The sequence below is a fragment of the Mytilus edulis genome, chromosome 1 (assembly GCF_963676685.1).
Source record: "Mytilus edulis chromosome 1, xbMytEdul2.2, whole genome shotgun sequence".
In the NCBI taxonomy this organism is placed as follows: Eukaryota; Metazoa; Mollusca; class Bivalvia; order Mytilida; family Mytilidae; genus Mytilus; species Mytilus edulis.
The window spans coordinates 83,821,129-83,844,128 of record NC_092344.1 but is presented as its reverse complement, the minus strand read 5'-3'; the positions used below and the strand labels follow the sequence as shown (position 1 = coordinate 83,844,128).

General features: G+C 31.4%; 1 protein-coding gene across 1 annotated transcript; it reads left to right on the top strand.

Moving 5' to 3' along the window:
- Positions 1–1,461: 1,461 nt before the first annotated feature.
- Positions 1,462–18,818, top strand: LOC139492798 (uncharacterized). Its single transcript, XM_071280953.1, has 6 exons — positions 1,462–1,644; positions 12,929–13,157; positions 13,631–13,839; positions 14,951–15,118; positions 16,255–16,357; positions 18,026–18,818. The coding sequence occupies exons 1-6, from the start codon at positions 1,599–1,601 to the stop codon at positions 18,591–18,593; spliced, it is 1,323 nt and encodes a 440-aa protein (XP_071137054.1). The 5' UTR covers positions 1,462–1,598; the 3' UTR covers positions 18,594–18,818.
- The last annotated feature ends 4,182 nt before the right edge of the window (positions 18,819–23,000 follow it).

Here is a 23,000-nt window from a genome sequence, read left to right as displayed (position 1 = left end):
AACAGTTTTGCTGTTGCGTATGGTAATTTGCGGCAACGCTTAATAATGGCAAACTGCATTACCAAACAACGATTTAGAATAAAAAAAAGTATTTACAAAAAAATAAATGAATAACATCGTACATGTATATAAAAAGGCACAATCAATCCCAATCGCAAGTCTTTGTATATATTTCTTGTCTGTTATTTTCAACTTCGTCGGTGTCGAACTTGACTGAACAAAATGGCGTCAATGTGAACTATAAACATGGGATTTTGAAAAATCATAGCTAATTCGTTTTTATCACCATTTTCATAAAACCAACACTATGCGATAGAAAAAAGTCTAAGCTTTTAAATAATATGTCAATGTCGCATCTATTTCAAGTAGTTATTTAACTTATACCAAAATACAAAGTGTCGATGTATTTGTTGACGCACAACTTTAAATTTTCAACATGTTTCGAAATAAAATCATATATATTGTACCAATTACATTTAGCATTCGTAATTTAGACCAAACTGTAGGAAAATATTCCTTCTTTAAAATGATATCTCATTTTCTCACTTTTTTCTTTCTACTTTCCAATATAATAAAGAAATCGTAGTGCACTCCCAGATTGATAGACATATTTTGACAGAATATTGAAACTCAAAACTGAAATTTTGAAAAATCGCAGAAAATTCTTAAAAGTTACAAGAAACTTCAAAAAGAGCGTAAGCGATAGAATAAGGTTTCAGCTTCATAATGATATCAACTGTTTTGTTTTGCACTTCGTGGTTTACAAGTTTTTAGAAAAAAATCACAACACAGTATTTTTTGTTTTGTAATCCGGATGAAACTCCCTCAATTTTCAAGACCGAGGTCTATTCTAATGAGAATTTACTCAATACAATATTACAAACGTATGTTTGATGAGGTATACAAATGATGCCTAAGGCCTTACCTTTTGCTAGGAATAAAAGTTTATTCTTGATTTCGGGTTTCTCTCTCATTTATATCGTCTCAAGCAAGATGACCCCGTGAATTAAAAGACCGATTTGATATGACAGGAAATGGAACTCCGTCATGATTTTTTATATCATTCATCATACTTCCGCCTGAGCCAGACATGGTTTATAGCTCTGCGGGTGCGCTGCGGGTATCCCGATTGATCTCGAGCCGCGTTTCCATTCCTTTTAAATATACAATTCCTTGCTCATTCCAAGCATAATATATTGTCCGGCTTACTCTATATATAGGTATCTAACATTGTTTTCACATAAACTCGCAAATATTCTATTGTTTTAGAATTATTGTAATCCTTTATATATATGGTGTCATTACCAATACGGCTCCCTGTGCGGCTCACTGTAAACCTGTTATACAGTAATAAAATTTAAGCAAGTATGATCCGCTTAACCACTCCATGATAGCCTCCCGTATATTTTAAAAGGACACGTGATCGATAAAAATCTTGATCGACCAATGAAATGATAAATTATTGTAGAAGTTTTCTTACCAATATTAATCAGATATTATTTACAATGAATCTGAGATAATTACACAAGGCGTTAGTAATTAGCCAATACTTGATCTTGTTGACTTTAATTATTGACATTTCTGGCTAAATTTTGACCATGTCGAACGGAAGAATATATCTTAAGTTAATATTTATCTTCAGTGGTAAGTTAAAATATTTTTTTAATAGTAGAATTCTTATTTATTTTCTTGTAACGTAATAATTATTTCAGTTGTGTATTGAAATTTAAATCTCTTGGACTATAAACTAATCTATTCGGCTTTGTTCATTTTGTTAGATCGATTAAAGTCCATAAAAAGATTTTAAATGTATTTTTTTAAACATATAAAAGACGAAGAAAGAAATGTGAGAAATTTCACAACTTTGGTCGAACTTTGATAAAACTTGCAAAAGCACAACACATATATTGTTATTTTAAATACTGAATTTTGAATAGATCTGAATAAAATCATCATATAATTAACTTGTTAAACTGTTTAAAGAAAACGAACAAACAGGGTATAAAAATTAAGCAAACACAGTTACTATACAAATACATTATAGACCAATAATGTCACTGCACTTCATTCTTAGTCACCGTGACACGTTACCTTTTCTCAACAATGTCAACACCTTCAACTTTTTACAATGTCTTATGTTTAAAACAATAAAATATATTCGTTCGATCATTAAAAGTTGACGGATTCTTTTGATGGAATACATTTATATATACTGATGTACTGATGAATTGCTAAAAATAGATTCACGAAGAACTTCCCATAAATGCTGATTTCTTGATAACTTGAAATAATAATTTTATAAAGCCCTAAGAAATTTGTTTTAAGACATCAAATAAAACGTTTTTGGACATCGGCAAGATATTTACAGTAATGTCTGATACATTTTAATCTACATTTTAATGAAGATGATATCTCTCAGTATATACCGGGACACCTTTCTACAATTTATGTACTAAAAATTAGCATTTTGACTTCAGGCTGTTAGACAATAACTGTGATCACCCATGTAGAAATATAAAAACATTCAGGTTATGTATAAATTTGGACATAAAGACAATACATGGGTTCCAGTGGAGAGAACCACACAAGTATATAAAGTCCTTATTCATTAATATAAAAAAAGAAGATGTATGGTTTTGTTTATTCTAAGAAGCTGGATAGTTTGTGTGATTAACAGCAATATTTATGTTCAAAATTTTATGAAGATATTTAGATTGTTCATAAAAGAATATGTTTTTTCTATATGTTAAACAATAACTGCTCATAAGATCACGAAATTCCGACGCCATGCCATTCATCTGATGAAAAAAGTCAAACTAAGGAAAACGCCATCAAAAGTGAAGAAAGGAAAGAAGCTCGTTGATTCATATTAAAAAGAAAAATAGATTCATGTACATCATGTTAGAGCTAAAAGTCGAACATACTCTCCAATCATACAAAAAGCAACTTTTGTTGATAGTTACATTTGCTATTACTTTTCTTTCTAACTTTATTTGTTCATGGTAAATATATATTCTTTATGCTAATTTGTTTGTGTATGATTAGAAAGTTGTTAGGTATAATCAGTGGACATTAGTTCTGAGGGGCGATTCGTATAAACTTAATTTTGTAAATTTAGGCATTTTAAACATCATATTTTCCAACATCAGTTAAAAAAATCGGACCAGGATAATTTAGACAAGCATGACAATCGAATTTTTTTACCCCTAGCACCCGCAATTTGAGCAGATTTCTTCGCTACATGTCGATTTCCAAATCGATTGAGACCAGATTCGTTGATAGAGTAAGCATCCCCCTACTATTCAAATGAACCAACCGTCACAGGAATCCAAAGTAATGTTTTGTGACAACTAACACTTATTAAGTACTTAACGACTTGTAGGGGATTGATGACACTGGTTCTTATGCACAATGCCAGTAGCGGATATTTGAGGACAAGTACTATAGTTAAACGCTCAGCTAATTTCACTTGTTAATTTTTTATAATTTTAATCGTCCTTTTTCGTAGGTCTGTAAGAGAAGTTTTTTGTTGTCATGAATGCTGTTCGTGGAATCTCATTTGTCAGAACATGATCTGGCGTCATATTAACTGAGATTCAGAGAAAAAAAATATTTGGGTGGGATAGGAGCTCTGTTACAACTTAAGAATGAAAATTTATTTGTCCTATATCGTAAATTAAGATATTTTATTTTAACCTAAATGTAGAGCAGACCCTCCGGCGTATTCCTGTAGCACCCTTAATTTTAATTCTAAGTACAGTGAGATATATATGATTCAAAGACCTTTTTCAAAATAAATAAGTGAAAGGACACCACCATTATACCTGAAAAATGAAAGGAATTTGTTTAAAGATTTTCTTCTCACTAAAATCTCTCGAAAGTATATATTTTCGTTATCCCATCCATGTCTGAGACAAATCCTTCGTCGAGACATTTTTAACTATTGTATAATATAAATTAAACTTAATACATCATAATTTTATTAGGTCTAAACCGTTACACATTTTTTTCTCTATAAATATAAGTGCATGTTGGCTGTCTAAACAAGTTCGACAGTTAACGGTTTTTATATTATATGCAAGTTGAACATCATCCGAAACAAGAGAAGCGCCTTTGTTATATTTTCAATGCTAAAAAGTCATTTTATGGTGATATGATCGGTTAAAATAAATAATTTAAAAACAGCTTTAAAAAAGGATCTGTACGTAAGATTTCTATATATAATTGTAAAAAAATTATGATATACTATTATGATATACTATTACATAAGTTAAAAATGGTTCGACTAATATGTAGACCAACTCTCTTATTATCGTTCTTTATATAATGGGTTTGTTTAAACTGGCAATATAAATTGAGGCCTGCATGTGGTGTCAAAATATTAAGCTTGAATGGCAAACTATGCTTCTGACTTTGATAAATGACACTGGAATGACTGTTTAAATCCTATGAAAAGGAAAAACAACAAAACGAAAATATGAAATTGAGTTAAATGATTTTCAAAATTACTGATTGAAGTTGGTAATGGCTTAGTTTTGATGTAAAAATGTTTTGTATAAACGTTCAAAGTAATGTACCTACAAATGTCTACATATATATGTACATTTCTTTAAAGTATACAGAACACAAATCTATTTCTTATCAATTTTAAATTCAGTTATCTCATTAAAATTCAAAAGAATCTTGACGCTTATTTACTGTTTAATTAAATGTCTGCCCACCCGGGGTAAATGAACAAAATGCATTGAAAGATTGCTTTATACATAGATAAAATTCGTCATGGGTACGCATTAAACTGAATAGCTAACTGCTTTTATGAAATTTGTCATGAGTTCAATTCAATGCAGTTATTGTAGAAACCGTATCAGAAACGTTATGCTTTAGCGCACGTAATACATAGACTTTGGGTTTTATGTAAATCCAGGTCTTTTTGAAATTGAAAGTTTGAATGTAAATAAAAAATTGGATTTTTAGAGAATTAAATTAAATATCTAATGAAAGTAAATTGCTTTTGCTTCTGTGATGAATTATGGCATCCGTGTCATTAAAATAGAATTATACTTATCCTATAGAAAAGAAGTAGATAAAAAGGCGTTTTTTTTAAGTCACGAAGAAAATCTTACTTTCTTTAAAATATACTTTGCAATAAAAAAAAATACCAATACAAATATATCATCAAAAAAAGATAGAGGTTAAGGTTGCGGGGACATTGGTCGTCTGATAACCTATCTGTGAAAAACTTCAACTTAAATTATTAAAGTAAGTATGGCAGTTGGACATATGCCCTGACGCTAATCGTATAACAACCATAATGATCCTTCCCTTTCAAATTTCTGTAGAAAAAGATACCAGCATATTATCAAATGTTTAGACAGTTAAAAATTCAGTTCAAATAACCAAATTGTCAAATAAACCGATGTCACATATAAAAATCCATCCAGCATACTAAAACAAAAAGAAGCACGTTCTTTCCCTCTATACTGCTTGTGTCATTAAAAGCAAAGTAAGTGTGTCCCAGTGATGTGTTATTGCTGGTGTACTTTTTGTGACCTGAAAGTACTCGATATGATTTTTTTTAATATTTTATAGTATAATTACTTATTTTATTAAGTTAGTATAAGTAGTTGTCTTCGAGCGTTATACGAAGAACTACAAATGGTTGTATTGGAACTTTTTGTTTTGTATTCATATCCAAAGGTGGAAGAACAATTTAACTTCGACAGTAAGATAACATCTTTATTTTCCTCGAAAAAACTACTTATTACCAAACATAGGCTACAGAAAGCAATTGGAAACAAATGCGATCTCATGAAAGTTTCAAGATATATATTTCTTTCTTAAACTGGCTCCGATTTGTCCGTTCATGAGATCATTTGCTCATACTGACGGAACTTTCTCCATTGAATTTGAAATTCGCGTATATATCAGGTGCGTTTGATTCCTAAAATGGAATTCTATTCGACAGATTAAGGTTATTACGATCGTCGCGTTTATTATTTCCAAAACACAAATTGTGTATGAACTAAAATATAAATTCATTGTTGACCGAGGGAAAAAATAGCATTTTCACAGCTATTTCACTCAAAGTTTACCATATGAAACATGTAGTTTAAACGGATCAGTAATTCTAATTAAGATGATGTAAAATAATAACTATTTATAAATATCATCCGAGCGAGATCAGTTATTCCACATAAAAATACCCGCTTAGTTTTAATTAAAAAATTTCATTTTCATTCTTATTAAAAAAAGACGAGAATCTAAAACCGGAAGTTGAGCTCTCACAAAATTAATGGATATTCCATGTTGAATATTGATACTCTTGATAAATCACATGTGCAGAAAAACGGACTAGAATTTGACGCATTAAACAAGTATTGTTGTTTCGTCACCGTAAAATTAACATCCAAGTGAAATGAACATTTACTTCAAAACTGTATGAAATCGATAGAAACCTCGACATGAATAGACACTAAACAATTGAACATTAAGCTTCCAGATTCGAATCAAGCTTAATTACTATAATATTGAAATTATAACGACCCTCGTGATAAAACGAACAAAAAAGGGAGAAAGTGTGTGCATGTAATATATATTCCTATATATTTTGTTTGTAACTACGTAAAAACCAATATGATAATTCCGGACATTTAACTTGAAATATGATAATAATCGATCTATTGTAAATAAGCTTTTGTTTGATAATTGGTATTGCACATCAAACACCGTTATGCAATGAGGGAAAAACAATAGAAAATAGATTTTAAACAAATCGGTTATTTATGGACTTTCGTAGACATATTCAAAGTAAACTTTAAAAATGAGGCTCTTGTGGCTAACGAGTATTCTGCTTTTAAAGTAACTTAAAACAATAATTATATACTGCTTTATCATTCCATGCAAACAAAAAATGAATAGTGGGAAGCTTTGGGTGCATAAATTTGGCAATTCGAAAGCTAAACATACACAAAAATTCTTTAAGAATACTCTATAAGAAAATGTATGTGTTTATATATATGGGGGCGTTCTTAAAACCACGTACAAAAAAATCAGAAAAAGACAAACGATTTCGTATATGTATGTCAAAACCGAGTGAAATTCAACACTCTATTCAATGATCTCAAAACAAACACTTAAACAGGTGAATTATACCATATACATGTCCAGTAGAGTCATTTAATGTTTGCTTATAAGATTTTAACTGTCTTCAAATATTATCTTATATATAAGTAATTCAATATTTTTCTAATCCTCTTTTGACATGTTTTAATCTGTTTATGGGATTTAAATAAAATGTTTGATTAGGTTAACTTGGTGCGTATTATATCACTAATAATATTTACTGACAAATGCGGGCTATGCATAACAGCAAAATCCGCAACTATATATGTCTTTAAATACCACACATGTTACGGTCATTCTCTTACTTATTTAGTTTGTAATAGAGCTTTACAATGATCATCACTCAACTAACTTTGCAAGAAACTTGCGAATTGAATAAATAACATTTTGCACCTTTAGGTTACAAGTTTTATGAGAAAACAGCAAAAACATCAACAAAACTGGATATGTTAATAGTTTCTTCTATTTAAATCTCATTTCAGACAAATGATTCAATATACTAAAGCCTCTAGAATCATCGCAAAGTATTCTTAGTTCAATCAAGTCACACTCTAGAGGTGTTTATGAAACATTATTTAGGATCTCAAAAATCTTGAATAACTACAAAACTATTCTCATTGAATAAAACATTTCTAAGAATTCCCACATTATACATTACTGTATTTTATAACAAAAAAAGTAACAAATTTGTTATCGGGCAACTCACTACTGAAAAGCTTTAATATGGTAGCATCTTATATGCAGTAAGTTCACTAGAGCATGACATAATCAGCACATTTTAAAACAATACATTAAGCTAATGTTCGTAAAATGACGAGCATCCTAAAATAGTGTATCGTTTTAGGAGATATGGTATGATTGCAAATGAGGCGGCTATTCATCGTTTTTTTCTTCTTCTACTAGTCAAAATGATAATTTCTGGTCGCACAAAACACTAGTTTACATCCCGCAACAATTCGTGTCTTTTTCCAAAGTTAAAATACAGTTCAAATATGTAGCTGCCGCTTCATAGTTAAATATGTTTAATAAGAATTTTCAGTTGAATTGATGTTTCAAATTGGTTCCTTTGTAAATGTACATTTTGTTCTTTTGTGTTGGAATTCAAAATTTTATTCGAAATTTTACATATATGGATATTTCGTTTTTATATATAAATCACTTACAAATTAAAAAAAATATTAAAAAAAAATAAACTAACCAATATTAATTAAATGCAATATGTAGTTGAGATTGTGATTATAAAATGATAACTTGACAAAACTTTGTTAGATAATAGATGTCCTTACAACAACTATCTTTTTTCTTTCTCTCTTTTTATCCATTATGCAATTTGCAAACTATTATAAATGTTTACGAAAGAGGTTATCATAAAATAGATCAATAAAAAAATCATCAATTTGTGATCACACATCCGAGAAGCCATCAGTACTTCAAAAATGGATGATGTCTTTTTTTATCAGAAAAACCTTTCTGTAGAACATGTTCGAAAGTAAGAGATCCTGAAACAGGATAGAATTTTGTTATCGGCTACTTCCGATATTGAGCAATACCAAAAAACTTTAAAAATTGTTACCATGACAATCAATTGATTAAATCTTAAACACCGGAAGCGATCCAATATGGTAACTAATTCGAGGTAAAACCTTTGTAATCAAGTCACCATATAGATTGACAACAAAGTCAATCAGTGGCGATATTTAAAGACCAAAACGAGCTTTTCATGACATGTTACGGCATAGTGATAATGTTAAAATGCCTCATTTGAGCAATCAATGACTGAAGCTTCCCTCGTTGTCAGAAAAGTTTTGTGTAACACGCAATTAGCATTAGATAAAGTTCTAATTAGTACTAATATTTTTCTCTTAAATTACCATCCATTATCACGCAATGGAAGGAAATTAACACAGAACGTTAATTTTTATAAAAATGATTGATGTCATTATGAATATATCAAACTCGCAAAAAGAACTTATTGAAAAAGAATCAAAAGTAACAAAAAACGGCGGTTTTATCGCGTACCTTTAACTTAAGATTCTTTTATTTGACTAGAAGTATATCTGATTTTATAATAATTTGAGAATAAACACTCTAAAAATTAAAGAAAAAAAACCAGTTATTAAACAGTAAATTATATTATTCATTATAATTTCAAAATGTAGGTTAAACATTATTTGGACGTGTTTTATGCTTACCTGCTTCTGCAGATTACAAAAAACTCTTCAATCTTAAGGTAAAATGGTAAGGTGTAATACCACCATTGATTTTCCCCCATTAGTCTTTGTTAAATTTGCACTTTTCAAAAAAATCTGTAGAATTTATCTTTGTTTCAAATAAACAAATACTTGGCATGAGTTAAGTTTTATCCTGTCCAGTACTATAGAAAAAAATTCACATAACATTTCATTGCATATAAGAAAATAACCATCACTGGAAGTTAACCAATCAAATCTCTCCCCTTATTTTATCTGTGTACAAGGTTTATGCCCGCGTCACACTGTCCCGATTTTTATATACGATGGACACCCGAATGCGAAAATTGTAAGTTTGTACGAAGTTGGTCCCGATCTCGTTAAAATACCCAAAAGTGACCGAAGCAAGTACGATGAATAACAAAGTCTATACGAGGGTGCCGAAAGTATATACGATAGCAAAAGATGGACATTCGAAGGTTAACCGAAGACGGTATTTAAGCTTCATATCTCAGCCGAAGCCTACAAGATGGATCACGAAGGCTACACGATGGATTACGATGATGGCTCGATGGCCATACGATGTCTAAAAGACGTCCGTGTACAGCTTACGATGTATTTAAATTGTATGCCGAAGGCATCACGCGTTTTAAATTGTTTGATCAATATTGAATATATACTATATTGTACATTTAATTTTTGGTTTAATCATAAGACGGAAGACCGTGGGTATTTCCAGTTACTGAATAATTTGGTTGATTTCTAAAAAATAGTTTATGTATCAAATATGCGTATTCAATTTACCATTTTCTGCATGTGTCATATACAAATATAGTGTCCATATTTGTCCCCAATATGTTACATATGAGGGATGCCACGCTCGGCATTGCCTTGTTTGAACTGTAAAATGTGTGCACTAGTCTGAATAATCACCCATAATTATGCCCATGTTTACTGATCTATCTTAAAGGTAAGGTAATGGGTTCGTTGATCCCTTTTATTCAAAAGGAGCTCTTCCAGGAGAATATCATAATAATATAGACTAAAGGAAGGATGTGGGGAAAGCAACTAATGCGGCAAAATATGACATATAGAAAACAAAATGTTTATGGAGTAAACATTCGTGTGACAACAACTCAGACGATGCATAAAAAATCAGAATAATGAAGAAAAAGTTGGTTTCCCTATATACGTGTACCTGCAGTGTTGGTATACGAGGCGCGTTTATGATTTTTATTATGTTATTTGATATGAAAAATTAACAAAAAATAATATTTTATTTGTAAAAGTAAATCCTGAGCCTGTAATACCTGCTCTTCTTGTTCATTTTTGAATTAAGAGAAACAACGCTGTCGCCTTTCTTGTTCTCATAGAATCATATGATATGAGGTCCATGTTTGTGAACGTCTTTCTTAACTGTCGTATTAGACTGACCAGTGCATATCATGCGCGCATGGCACTTTAAATGTATTTAAGGATGTTCGCTACTCTGTTTGAAAATAACAAGCTTTTTAAAAGACAGTTATAGATTGAAAGTATATAAATAAAGACAATAAAAAAAGCAGAAAAAAATGGAGGGTCCGTGTGCTTGTTTTCGAAATATAAGCTATTGAAAATTTGCCGGGAAATAATTCTCTCTAGATTTTTCTTACATTTAACATTGGCACCTTTTTTTTTTAAAAAACTATGAAAAAATAACAAGGATTTCATAAGATTTTGAAATATTGCTATTTAAACTATATGTTATAAAAATATAAAGAGAAAAGTAGGGGTTAGTGGGCATTTTTTTTTAATGTTAATACATGGATAAAACCAGAGGATTCCGAAAATCTGGCAAAATTCAAAAATTAGAGGAGCAAACATCCTTAAGCGCGAAAATTAACTTACATTTAGCTGGATTTATTGCCGTCGTAGTTCCATCTTGTCACCTTCGTACTTTATTCGATGGCATCACGACGGGATTACGAGGTCTTCACGAAGTCGTGTTGCCATCGTAAGACCTTCGGTTAGCTTCGTGATTCATTCGTGTAGACATCGTAATGTCAAAATTGCCCGATGGAAACGATGGAAACACGAATGCAATACGATGTTCAAAGATGCATTCCCGGTGACATTACGATGGTGAGGATGGTGATACGAACTCAATACGAACCCTAAACATCGGACGCACCTTCGGGGATTTTTTAACATGTTAAAAAAATTAGAATCCTTCCCGAAGTTGTCCCCGAAGGCTAGAAAAAGTGGCCGATGGTTCTACGATGGTTAAAGATGGCACTACGAATAGCCCGATCTGGATACGATCAGTCCCGATTTTGAAAATTTCCATAATCGTGTTGCCATCGGCGTAAAAATCGGGACAGTGTGACGCGGGCATTAGTCATCATGTAACCTCAAGATTACAAAATATTTTCTAGAAATCCCAAATAAAAAAACAATGGTGCTTTGAAATACCCAAGACATATGTTTATGACACAGAAATCTTTTACTGCAATAAAATGTAGGATTAATTACCTGCAACTGTCAAATTCAAGGGATATTTTTTTCGACCTATTTTCGTATTCAACCGGATGTGACGTACCATGATTTGGTGGTATTACACCTAATGATTTGCATTTCTTATGACCACTTACAAATGTTTTGATACTAACGATTTTATTTTTTGTCTAAAAAAAGAATTCTGATAACAAGGATTTTTACTAATGCTCAGTAATGATATACATTTATTAAAAAAGGACCATTTAAAATTCAAACATGTACCGGTATCAACCAAAATAACTATGCTGAAGACTATGCCTCTTTAAAATTGTTCAAAAGTATATGTTCTTAGATATCAGTCTCCACTTGACGACCATGTAAAAAAAGGTTCCTCCAAATTTCATTTAACTTGAAAAACGGAAACATTTTATAATGGCAAATGGGGATTAACTACATTCTAATAATAGCAGTTGACCATAAGGCAGAGATTTGCAAGAACAAATGAGTATATGTTATATTTCCTATTTTGCTAATTTTGAAACTCCGAATTTGCAAAATAGGAAATATAACATATATACGGCATTGTAAATGTAGTAAAATTTCCCATGTTTTCAAATACACGCATGTATTCAAACGTCTCCAATCAGTTTTGACGTATTAACTCGTATTTTTAAACACCTACCAGACAAATAGGACTCCACTGGTAAGAGAAGTTGTACTCTACATGATGTAGTGTGAAAAACGATAAAAACGTTCTCGAATAAACACGGATAATGTGTGCTGAATTAACAAAAAGTATACCAGTAAACGGTACAACAATATCAAAGACACAGAAATATCAATATCAAGAACAATATCAAAGAAACAGAAATATCAATATCAAGAACAAGAACAACTGATTTTAAGCAAAGAAATAAAAAAAGATTAGACGAGGCATGCTTGTAGTTTTTGAATTAAAAAAGAAGATGTGGTATGATTGGCAATAAGACAACTATTCACTAGAGACCATATGACACAGAAATTAACAATTATATAGATATCTGTAAAGCCTTTCGTGTTCCTTAGTTGATACCATATGAAAATCAAATATAATGTTATACGTCGTTTAACGGATGATTTTATCTTAAATTACTTAATTTCAGTTCCAGCAGCGTTAGGAATAACATCAACAAAATATATGACGCACTATTGTCATCACAATGTTATATTTGCCAACTCCAGTACCATCATAGAACTAACCAATAATCTTCTCGAAGTTGAACCGAAAAACCATATACACTGTGCAGCAAAGATAGTGACAGACCCCGACTCAAGATTGCTGCTTCATTTTATTACATTAGATATTTCATATCATAATCTTTCACCAGACAGGTAAGCATAATGAAATATAAATAAATGCTCAGTACATCTAAGATCTTCATAAGTCGATACTATTTTATTTTCATTTTAAATGCAGATATAGGCATCTAGCATTATTTCAATTGGTTTATGGTCAACTTCAAAAACTTAGAAATACAAGTGAAAGCTAGGTTTCATTAATGTTCCATCATGAGCACAACTACACATAACAGAATTTTATCATTGCAATCATTCAAATATCAAATATGTTTCACTAAAAGATGTTTTTGTTAAAAGGAGACCACGTCTTACAATTAACAAAAACCCATAACCCGGACTAGCCTTTTCAAACTGACTGTAACTGAATAAACCAACTGGAACTTACTTTATTGAAACAGTTTTCATCAATTGCATACAAAAATATGATAATTCGGACAATTCTTGTTCTTCTTAGATTTTTTTTAATGATGGAAGATTCTTTTTCACAGTTTGATTTTATATTTTAGACTTCATATATATGACTACAGTAGGAAAGGTAATGCTTCCCAAGTCTCTCCCGCAGGAGGATTGTATGGTATCTATGACCAATATTACACACGTACCAGTTCCGGTGTACAGGACTATTTGTCGTCTGGTAACATGTTCCGGTTAGATTACATGGGTAAACCAAGTTTACTTTACCGAGGATTCAGAATATTGATAACATCAGTCAAAGGTTTGTTTACTTATGTTTTATATATATTTGAGTAATCATGATCAGATTTTTTTATTTTTTTGTAATCAACTGACGACGTATTTCTGTATTAACCCTTAAAGATCAAATTAAAAAAAAGCGACGAGGTTGGGATATGATGCATTATTACTATGATCATTGCGTTGCTTTTATAATTATTTTGAAATATGATTTCTTTAAATATGATAAGGATTTTTCTATTCATCAGATCATATTAGAATGTCATATTGTCTGTACAGTTTGGGTAATTTAGACCGGCAGCGGTATTGATATAATATGAGAGACTTTCTTTAACTATAAGCATTCTTTTTTATTTTTAATCGGTCACCTGCTGAGTGCTCATTCTAGAACATTTTTCAATATTTATAAGCTGATGTTTTTCGCATAGAACAAATTTAATGAACTGAAAATGTACAAAAGTTTCCAAATAGCTTATAGAACTAAAGAATATACTAGTACCCAAATCAGATTCACAATTTGCTTCATCGATTTTTAAAACGATTCAATTTTAAACTTTAATTGTCAAGTAATTCTGAACCAAATGCATGCTTAATCTGAACAGACCATAAAATATCACAAAGTTATGCTCTGATAGAAGAAACTTTTAACAACCAAATCCGTTATCCAATATGGATCAATGCATTCTCTAATTGCTTATTCAATCATTTGGAACCACAAGCATCTTTACCAACAATAAATGTCCAATGTTATTACACATGTTCAGCTTCCTCTCTGTTTGGCATATTTCATACTGGTCTTGTAACTGAAATTATTTTCTTATAAAGTATGCCTTTGAGATCAAAGAAAAAAAACAAAACAAAACAAAACGAAACGAAAAGATTGAATTTATTTGTCATTAATCATATCTTATGTAAGTTTTTTTCATATAAGTTTATGATTATAAATAACAAATACTCAACTAGAACAGATAACGCATGGCCATTTACAATTATTTTATTTTCACATAGAGAAATAAACGCAAGTTCTACCGCTTCTTAGAGAACAAACATTACCTTTAAATCCACAGATGACATATCTATTAGACTATTAACAAATATATTGATTGGTTTATATATTTCTTTTTACTCCCCAGATCCCCATCCTGATGGAGGATGTGCCAGTTTTCACTCTCGTTGTTTGAAGGGGTCTATTTGTATACCTACAAGTACTTTATGCAATGGGGATCATAACTGTGGAGCAAAAGACGACAGCGATGAAACTCAATGTAACTGGGTTTTGTCGACAGGTTTAGAGGAAAAATGTAAGTATCAAAGTTCAATGTAAGGTTAATTTTGTCGGATAAATACAAACACTACGATGAACATAGTAAATTTCTAGAACTACAGAACTTTTTGTCAATTGGTCTCTTGTGGAGAATTGTCTCATTGGCAATCATACCACATGTTTTTTATATTCATTGTCTATCTTCTACTTCTTTAAGTCTTTGGTAGAGAGTTGTCCATTTTGGCATTCATACCACCTATATAACAAAGAAGATGTGGTATGATTGCCAATGAGACAACTCTCCACAAGAACCCAAATGACACAGAATTAAGAACAATAGGTTACAATACGGCCTTCAACAATGAGCAAAGCCCATACTGTATAGTCAGCTATAAAAGCCCTGAAATGCCAAATGTAAGGCAATTCAAACGAGAAAACTAACAACCTTATTTATGTACAACCAAAAAATAACGATGAAGAAAAATCATCGGTAACACATCAACATGCGACAACCTTTGAATTAAAGGCTCCTGACCTAGGACAGACACATACATACAGAATGTGGCGGGTATAAACATGTTCGCGTGATCCCAACCCTCCTTCTAACCATGGATAGTGGTGTAACAGTACAACATAAGAACAAACTATAAAAATCAGTTGAAAAAGGATTAACTCATCAGCTGGATACTCATAGAAATACATCTACTAAAAACACAGGGTGGAAGTGGCCGGGCACCTATATATCCCAACAACAAAAAGTCACTAAGTTCAGATCTGAGAGTACTCGCAATTACTGACAGCTAGTTCAAAGCAACTAACAACTAATAAAAATATCATTCATGTAAGACTAAATGCTCTTATTTTTTTACTCTTTAAACATGAGCTTGAAAAACTTCAATATAGAACATCTGAGTTCATTTATTTGGTAAGCTGCACTTTCATGGATTTTTTTTTTAATTACATTTACATGTTCAATTACCCTAAATGAACTAAGCTGTATTAAAAGTTGGATGTCCAAATTAAAGTAATAGTAAACATTTTAAACTGTTTTTCGTATTGTCTATATGTTATGTTTTTTTTTTATGTTGGACCAATATTTAGTATTAAAAAAATTGATTTCAGTCATAAAAATAAAATTAAAAAAACAAGAACTATTCTGATTGTTTATTTCAGATGCTATTGGTAATGTTATAACAGCCGGGGCTTTAGCCAGTTTGTCGTTTGTTCTAGTCGTTGTTTTAGTATTCGGAGTAATTTACAGAATTAACAAAAGAAGGTAAATATAGTATTCCTTGTCGAATATTGTTGCGTTGATATCTATTATATCGAATGTGGTAGTCACTCCTCTTTAGCTATCTTTGGCGTAATACATTCCCTATGGAGGCGTCAAACCCAGGAAACTCTTCGTGTGTTTATTCGTCTTTTAAAGTACAAAATTGTGACTTGAAGCATCATTGAAGGTTAATAATTAGGAGATAACTGTATTGTATTTTAAGCTCCGACGGCATCAATTGGGGATTTGATGTTCGCAAATTAAGTTTACTGGCGACACGTTAGCGGAGACAGTAAACGGGTATTTGCGACCATCAAATCCCAAATTGATGCCGTCGGAGCTTAAAATACAATATTGTTATCTCCATTCTAATGAAACTGACAGAAAACAACGTTAAAACATGTATTTAAAATCTGTCATATGCCGTCTGCGCTTGCGTGTACGTCCCATAGCATCAATTGTGAATTGATGCCATGTAAGAAAGTGACGTTATCCAATCAAAATGAACGTTACAAACGTTGTTGCATTAGAATGAACGTTATATTTGGCGGTTGACTTATATATACTTAAAATGCATAAAAAAACAAATCTTTTTACAATGCACTGTTTCACCAACACAAGCTTCTTGCAAGAATGTTACCCTCAATTCAGTTTATCTAAACGACCGATATTTAAAAAAAAACATTAGCTGTACGTACACGGTGTAACCTTTTCACTGTTATTCTATGATTTTTATTGTTCTATCTTTCAACTTATCTTTTTTTTAACGAATTTAATTATTATCGACTTATTGCAAATAGTGTTTCTGAAGGCACAGTGGTGAGTATATAATATTCATAGCTTACCAAACATACTGGCCAAAAGCAGTAAAAGCAGATGGATTGATGGGTTACTGATAAATTATAGATGTACTGTCTTGCATGTTTGGGCACGGTGGATTATGTATGCTTTACAAACAGCTTCATTATTTAATTATGAAACCTATAGTAATGCTAAAAAGAAATGGTAATTTGGAATACTGATAAGTATATTTGTTAAATAAGAATACCATATTTATAACAAAGACCTTTTATGAGACTTTAAGGCACGTTTAGGTGCCTTTATCTACGTAAATGTATATCTTGACCTAAATCCACGCATATTCCTATAAAGAATTAGGGTATATTTAGGAACTTTTGCCTTGCCACAGGTTGTTGCAAGGGTTCTTTATCGTGCAGAGAGCACGACACTCTTACATAAGGCTCGTAATTATACATCCTTTTATTGGCGAAATCCAGATATGACCATATATATATTCTCCAGTCAACCCTTAGATGAAATTGACAGAAATTATTGCTAACTAAGAGGATTATGTTTGAAAATGTAATAAAGGTTTATTCTAGGATAATTAAATATATTCGCATGGGCCTAATGTTTCCCAGAAGCATATTTGTATGATTCTTGTTAGAGTAAAATTTCGGTCACAACTTTTGTTGGTCTTGATTATTCCTGATGAGTACTAAATCTTTTTTCAAAAACCTAAATTGTGCTCTCGGAAATCATATCATTTGTTTTACAGACACCTTTGATTTTTGATTGGAATATTGTATTTTTGAATTTAAAATTTGATCCATAAAATGTGTTATATCTCATTGAAATATCGTAATATTCTGTTTCTATTTTGTTATATAGCTATTTACGAAGAGAAAGCATTCAAGTTCATGCTAGAAGAAATGCAGATGGAAAATGGAAAATTACAAATGACATGGGGTTGACTGCTCAGATATATGCGCCACCTACATATGATGACGTTGTAGCAGTCGAAGAGAACGAAGAACCACCACCAGCTTATGAATCGTTGCCATGTTCAGTTCGAAATTCTTGCGAGTTACGACATAGCCGAAGTGGTTCTCTTACAATTGTATGCGTCCCAAATAGGGATATTCATCTGCATAACGAAGCTTTAAACCTTTCAGAAATGCAATGTTTTATTGTAAGTTCCGAAGAAGAGTTACACACAGACAGTAACGAAACTAGCACATCAGAACCTTCGTATGCACAAGGTAGTTGTATAGATTCTGACATTTCAAATCAATTTCAAAATGAATCCATCTGTGAGAAAGATCAGGTATCCGTAAACTCACAATCAGAGAATTCCTCATCAGACAATAAAAAAACTGATTCTAATGAAAATTTGATTCGTCCAAAATTAATAGGAATTGTGGATGATGGAATAGAGTATATGGACGTCAATATGTGATTTCAAATGCAATCGTTATATTATGCATTTATTTATTTATTTATTTTTATTTATTTTTAGCCATTTGTATATGCCTTTATATGCCAAAATGATATATGGTGCTTATCTTATATGACAAAGATCTTTATCAGTTATATGGTAGATTGAACATTAAACAAGACATTTTTTACTTGTTACAGAATGAAATTGTTAAGGCTTTAAAAATTAAAACCTTAGCATGTCTTATTCATTATTTTTTTTTTTTTTAATTTTATATTTTGCAAACTTACGGACTATAAGGCATCAATTGAACGTTGAACTAACTCTTTTCAAACTGACTTTCAAAAAGCTATTGAAACTGAAAGAGTGAACAAAATAAACTGATGACGACATCAAAATTTAATGTTTTAAGACAACTTACTCATCATATGTCTCAGACGTGTAAGGAAAAGGATACACATACTCCGCTGATAATATATAGCACAACCGTTACAAGATTTAAGTTGCAATATTGGTGGTTAGATATAGGTATGAGAAATAATAGGCAAAGACTAATCTTTAAAATAGGGAGGTATTTTCGAGAGTCCCAAATGTTGTAAAGCACCTATCCTACCTCCATGACAAATATGTTTTCTTCCCCGCAGATGAAGCTCCAAAGATTATTTTTTTTTGTGTGTAAATTATATTACATAAACTTCTTGATAAATGAATTGGGTATTGACAATTAACTTGGAGTTTCAAATAAAGGCAACAGCAGTATACCGGTGTTCAAAGGTCAAAAATCGGTTGAGAGAACACTAATACGGGTTACAAACTAAAACCGAGCGAAACACAAAGATACATAACTGGATCTTTCGTGACTGTATTAAACACTGAATAACGTAAGCGTCCTTGAACAGCCGTATACTACTGTTGCATTTACCTATATGACTTATGTGACTGTCATGCAAGTGGGAGGGTTAGCTAGCTTTAAAACCAGGTTTAATCCATCATTTTTTGCATAAGAAAATGCATGTCCCAAGTCAGGAATATGACAGTTGTTATCCATTCGTTGGTGTGTTTGAGCTTTTGATTTTGCCATTTAATAAGGGACTTTTATTTTTTATTTTCCTCAGAGCTCAGTATTTTTGTGATTTTACTTTTTACAGACAACTTTATATTGCTGGGTCTTCCAATTGCTTCACGAAACTAGACCTGTTTCTTAATTATTAACATTGATTTTATCAGTAAACAAACCCGGGCTTTAAAGTTATAGTGAAACTTTCTATTGTAGAGGCAGTGTGAATAGTTTGTAGATACAAAAATTCCAAATATCTGATAGAGAAGGTACAATCAAAGAGTCTTTCATCTTGCAATAATATAACACATTTTACTTTTCTACACTTGCAAAAGTATTCCCCATTCTAAAATAGAAGTCAAATAAAAGACTAGGTCCTGGTTTGTTTCATAAAAAAGGCCAACGCAGATACATGTATCTTGTCGTATGGAGTAGGCCATCGTACTTTGTAACACATAACTCTGATCTAAACAAAACAAAATCTCTGAAACAGATATGGCCAAGAATCTTCATTTTATGGTTAACAACAAATTTGTTAGTTTGTAGAACGTGTTTTTCAACAAACAATCAGCATTCTCATGGGAATAAACTTTGCATTCTTACAGATTCGTTTCTTTTTTCCAATTAGATTGACTTCTTACAAAAGAATCTAAGGAACAAGAAGCAAGCATTGTTATTTAACTTCATTTTTTTTGCTATTTAGATAATGTGCACTCAGTTTATATTTTAGTATATCCATTTGACGTAAATCAATACTTACACATTGTGTTATTGTGCTAATTTTTTTCTCATAATGGACTGCTTACCCTTCCTGGATAGTTCCTGTTGATCAGTCTTTGGTTTACAGTGTAGTGTTGCGTCCTTTAATGATTGTCCATGGCGTTGTCTGTTTACCTTCGACACAATAATTTGAGTGCCGTATTTGTTAGTTTTGACATCAGAATAACCATGTACTGAAATACATGAAGATATATTTGTAACCTTTTAGGTTATGTTGCTGTTCGCGTTTTAATAACACATGTATCCTTAAAACAGTTGGCATCGAGGATCAATGGAGATACATTTATTGTCGAAATGTACATTTCTTGCAGAAAATTGGTACCGTTATTGTAATTACTCAACCTGATCTGAATCACTCATAAATGTTCACTTTTGGGTACTGATTGTCTTATGTGGTTTTTGCTTTTGCTATGACATTGTGAATTTTGTTTTTCGACTATGAGTTTGAATATTCATTTAGTATCATTCGCCTTTCCTCCCTGAAGGAGTGACCTAAGAAGCGAAACAGCTTATATTTAACTTAAGCGTCCGACTTATCACACAGGCATACTTACTAGAACTGGATCTTCCATCACTGCATTGGAAACTGAATTGCGTTATTCTTTCTCACAACTTTATATTGCTAGGTCTTTCAATTGCTCCACTAAACTTCTTTCTTAATCATTAACATTTTTTATCAGTAAACAAACCAGGCTATTGTGAAACTTTTTATTCTAGAGCATTGTGAATCGTAGGTAGATACAAAAATCCAAATATCTAGTAAAGTACATTTAATCTAAGTATCTTTCGTCTTGCAATAGTATAACACATTTTACTTTTCTACACTTTTCACAAGTACTCTCAATTCCAAACTAAAAGTCAAATAGAATAATTGGTCCTTGTTTGTTTCATTAAAGATAATGGCTAATGCAGATACAGGTATATTGTCGTAGGAAGGGATACATCGTACTTTGTAAAAAAAAAAAAGAATCTGATTTTAACCCAAACAAATCTCTGAAACAGCAATTATCAAGAATCTTTATTTTGAAGATTGACAACATATTTGTTCTATTTACGGGACGTGTGTTTCTCTTTTCACAATGTAGATGACGTCCTCTCAATCTATTTTTGGTCATAATTAATTGACGTGGATCAGTATTTAACATACATCCAATCATGGTGTAATTGTTCTAAATTTTTGCACTTTTTTTGCTAGTGTGATATATGTCTATATCTATATTCTTTTTTGTTTTTCTTTGTTGACATATTTGGTTTTTTTTTATAGTGAGTAAGATTCAAACACAGTGTTGACTGTTGAACCCTATTTTTTACATTTTTACCTTTTATGATTGTGTTTTTTTCAAACATTATTGTCAATATAATGGAATTTCATACAACTGTGAGTGTTGGCTTGCTATAAAACCATTTTCTACACAAGAAAATGCCTGTACCAAGTCAGTAATGTGGCGCAGTTGTTATCGATTTGTGTAATGTGTGAGCTTTTGATTTTGCTATTTGATAAGTGACTTTCCGTTTTAAATTTTCCTCAAAGTTCTGTATTTTTGTTATTTTACTTTTATGGACTTATTATCGGATTATTATTCATAAACGAAATTACGGACGATATTGTTGGAGTACATAATGAACTACTTACCCTTCCTGGACAGTTCCTGTTGATCAGTCTTTGTTTACAGTGTATTGCAACGTCTTTTTACAATTGTCAATGGCTGTGTCTGTTTACCTCAGACGCAATCATTGGAGTACCGTACTTGTTATCAGAATAACCATGTGATGAAATACAAGAAGATTATATTTTTGTAATGATGGGGTTAGATTGGTGTTCCTAAATTAATGATATATGTATCCTTAAAACAAAGTGACACTCCTTGATATCAAATAATTTGACCTCGAGCATCACCGAAGAGATATTTATTGACAAAATGTTAATAAGGTACAGAAAAATTGGAACTATAATGTTATTATTCAACCTATTCTGAATTACCCATTAGCATGTACTCTTGTGTACTGTTTGTCTTTCGACGTTTTTGTTTTTTGATACACCGTTGTCAGTGTGTTTTTAGACAAAACAGATTATATTCAACTTAAGGATCCGACTTATCACCAAGGCTTTACTTAAAGAGAAAAATTTACCAGGCTATTGATTTGCTATGCCTGACGAGTGTCTCGTCTACATAAGACTCATCATTTACGCTAAAAAAAAAAATAGCCGGAAAGCCAAAATAAACAAAAAGTTGTAGAACATAGAAAACCGAAAATACCGAAAATTGTACTAAATGGGACCTTTAATACAGATAATAGAGAAATATGGTATGCTGACAATGAGACAAATATCCACCACAGTTTAAAAAGCTTATATATGTCACCGTACGACATTCAAGAATAAGTAAAACTCATATCGTATAGTCAGCTAGAAAAAAGCCTAGGAGAGATAAATCAAAGGCACTGGAATAAAATCAATTGGACGGCAAAATCATATATAAAGTTCAGTTGCATTGAAAACCACATAAACTGAATTATTGTGCAAAATACAAAAAGGCCATGTAAGGAGTAAACAAAACCCTTTCAATATATAGACTGAGTGCACATCATCT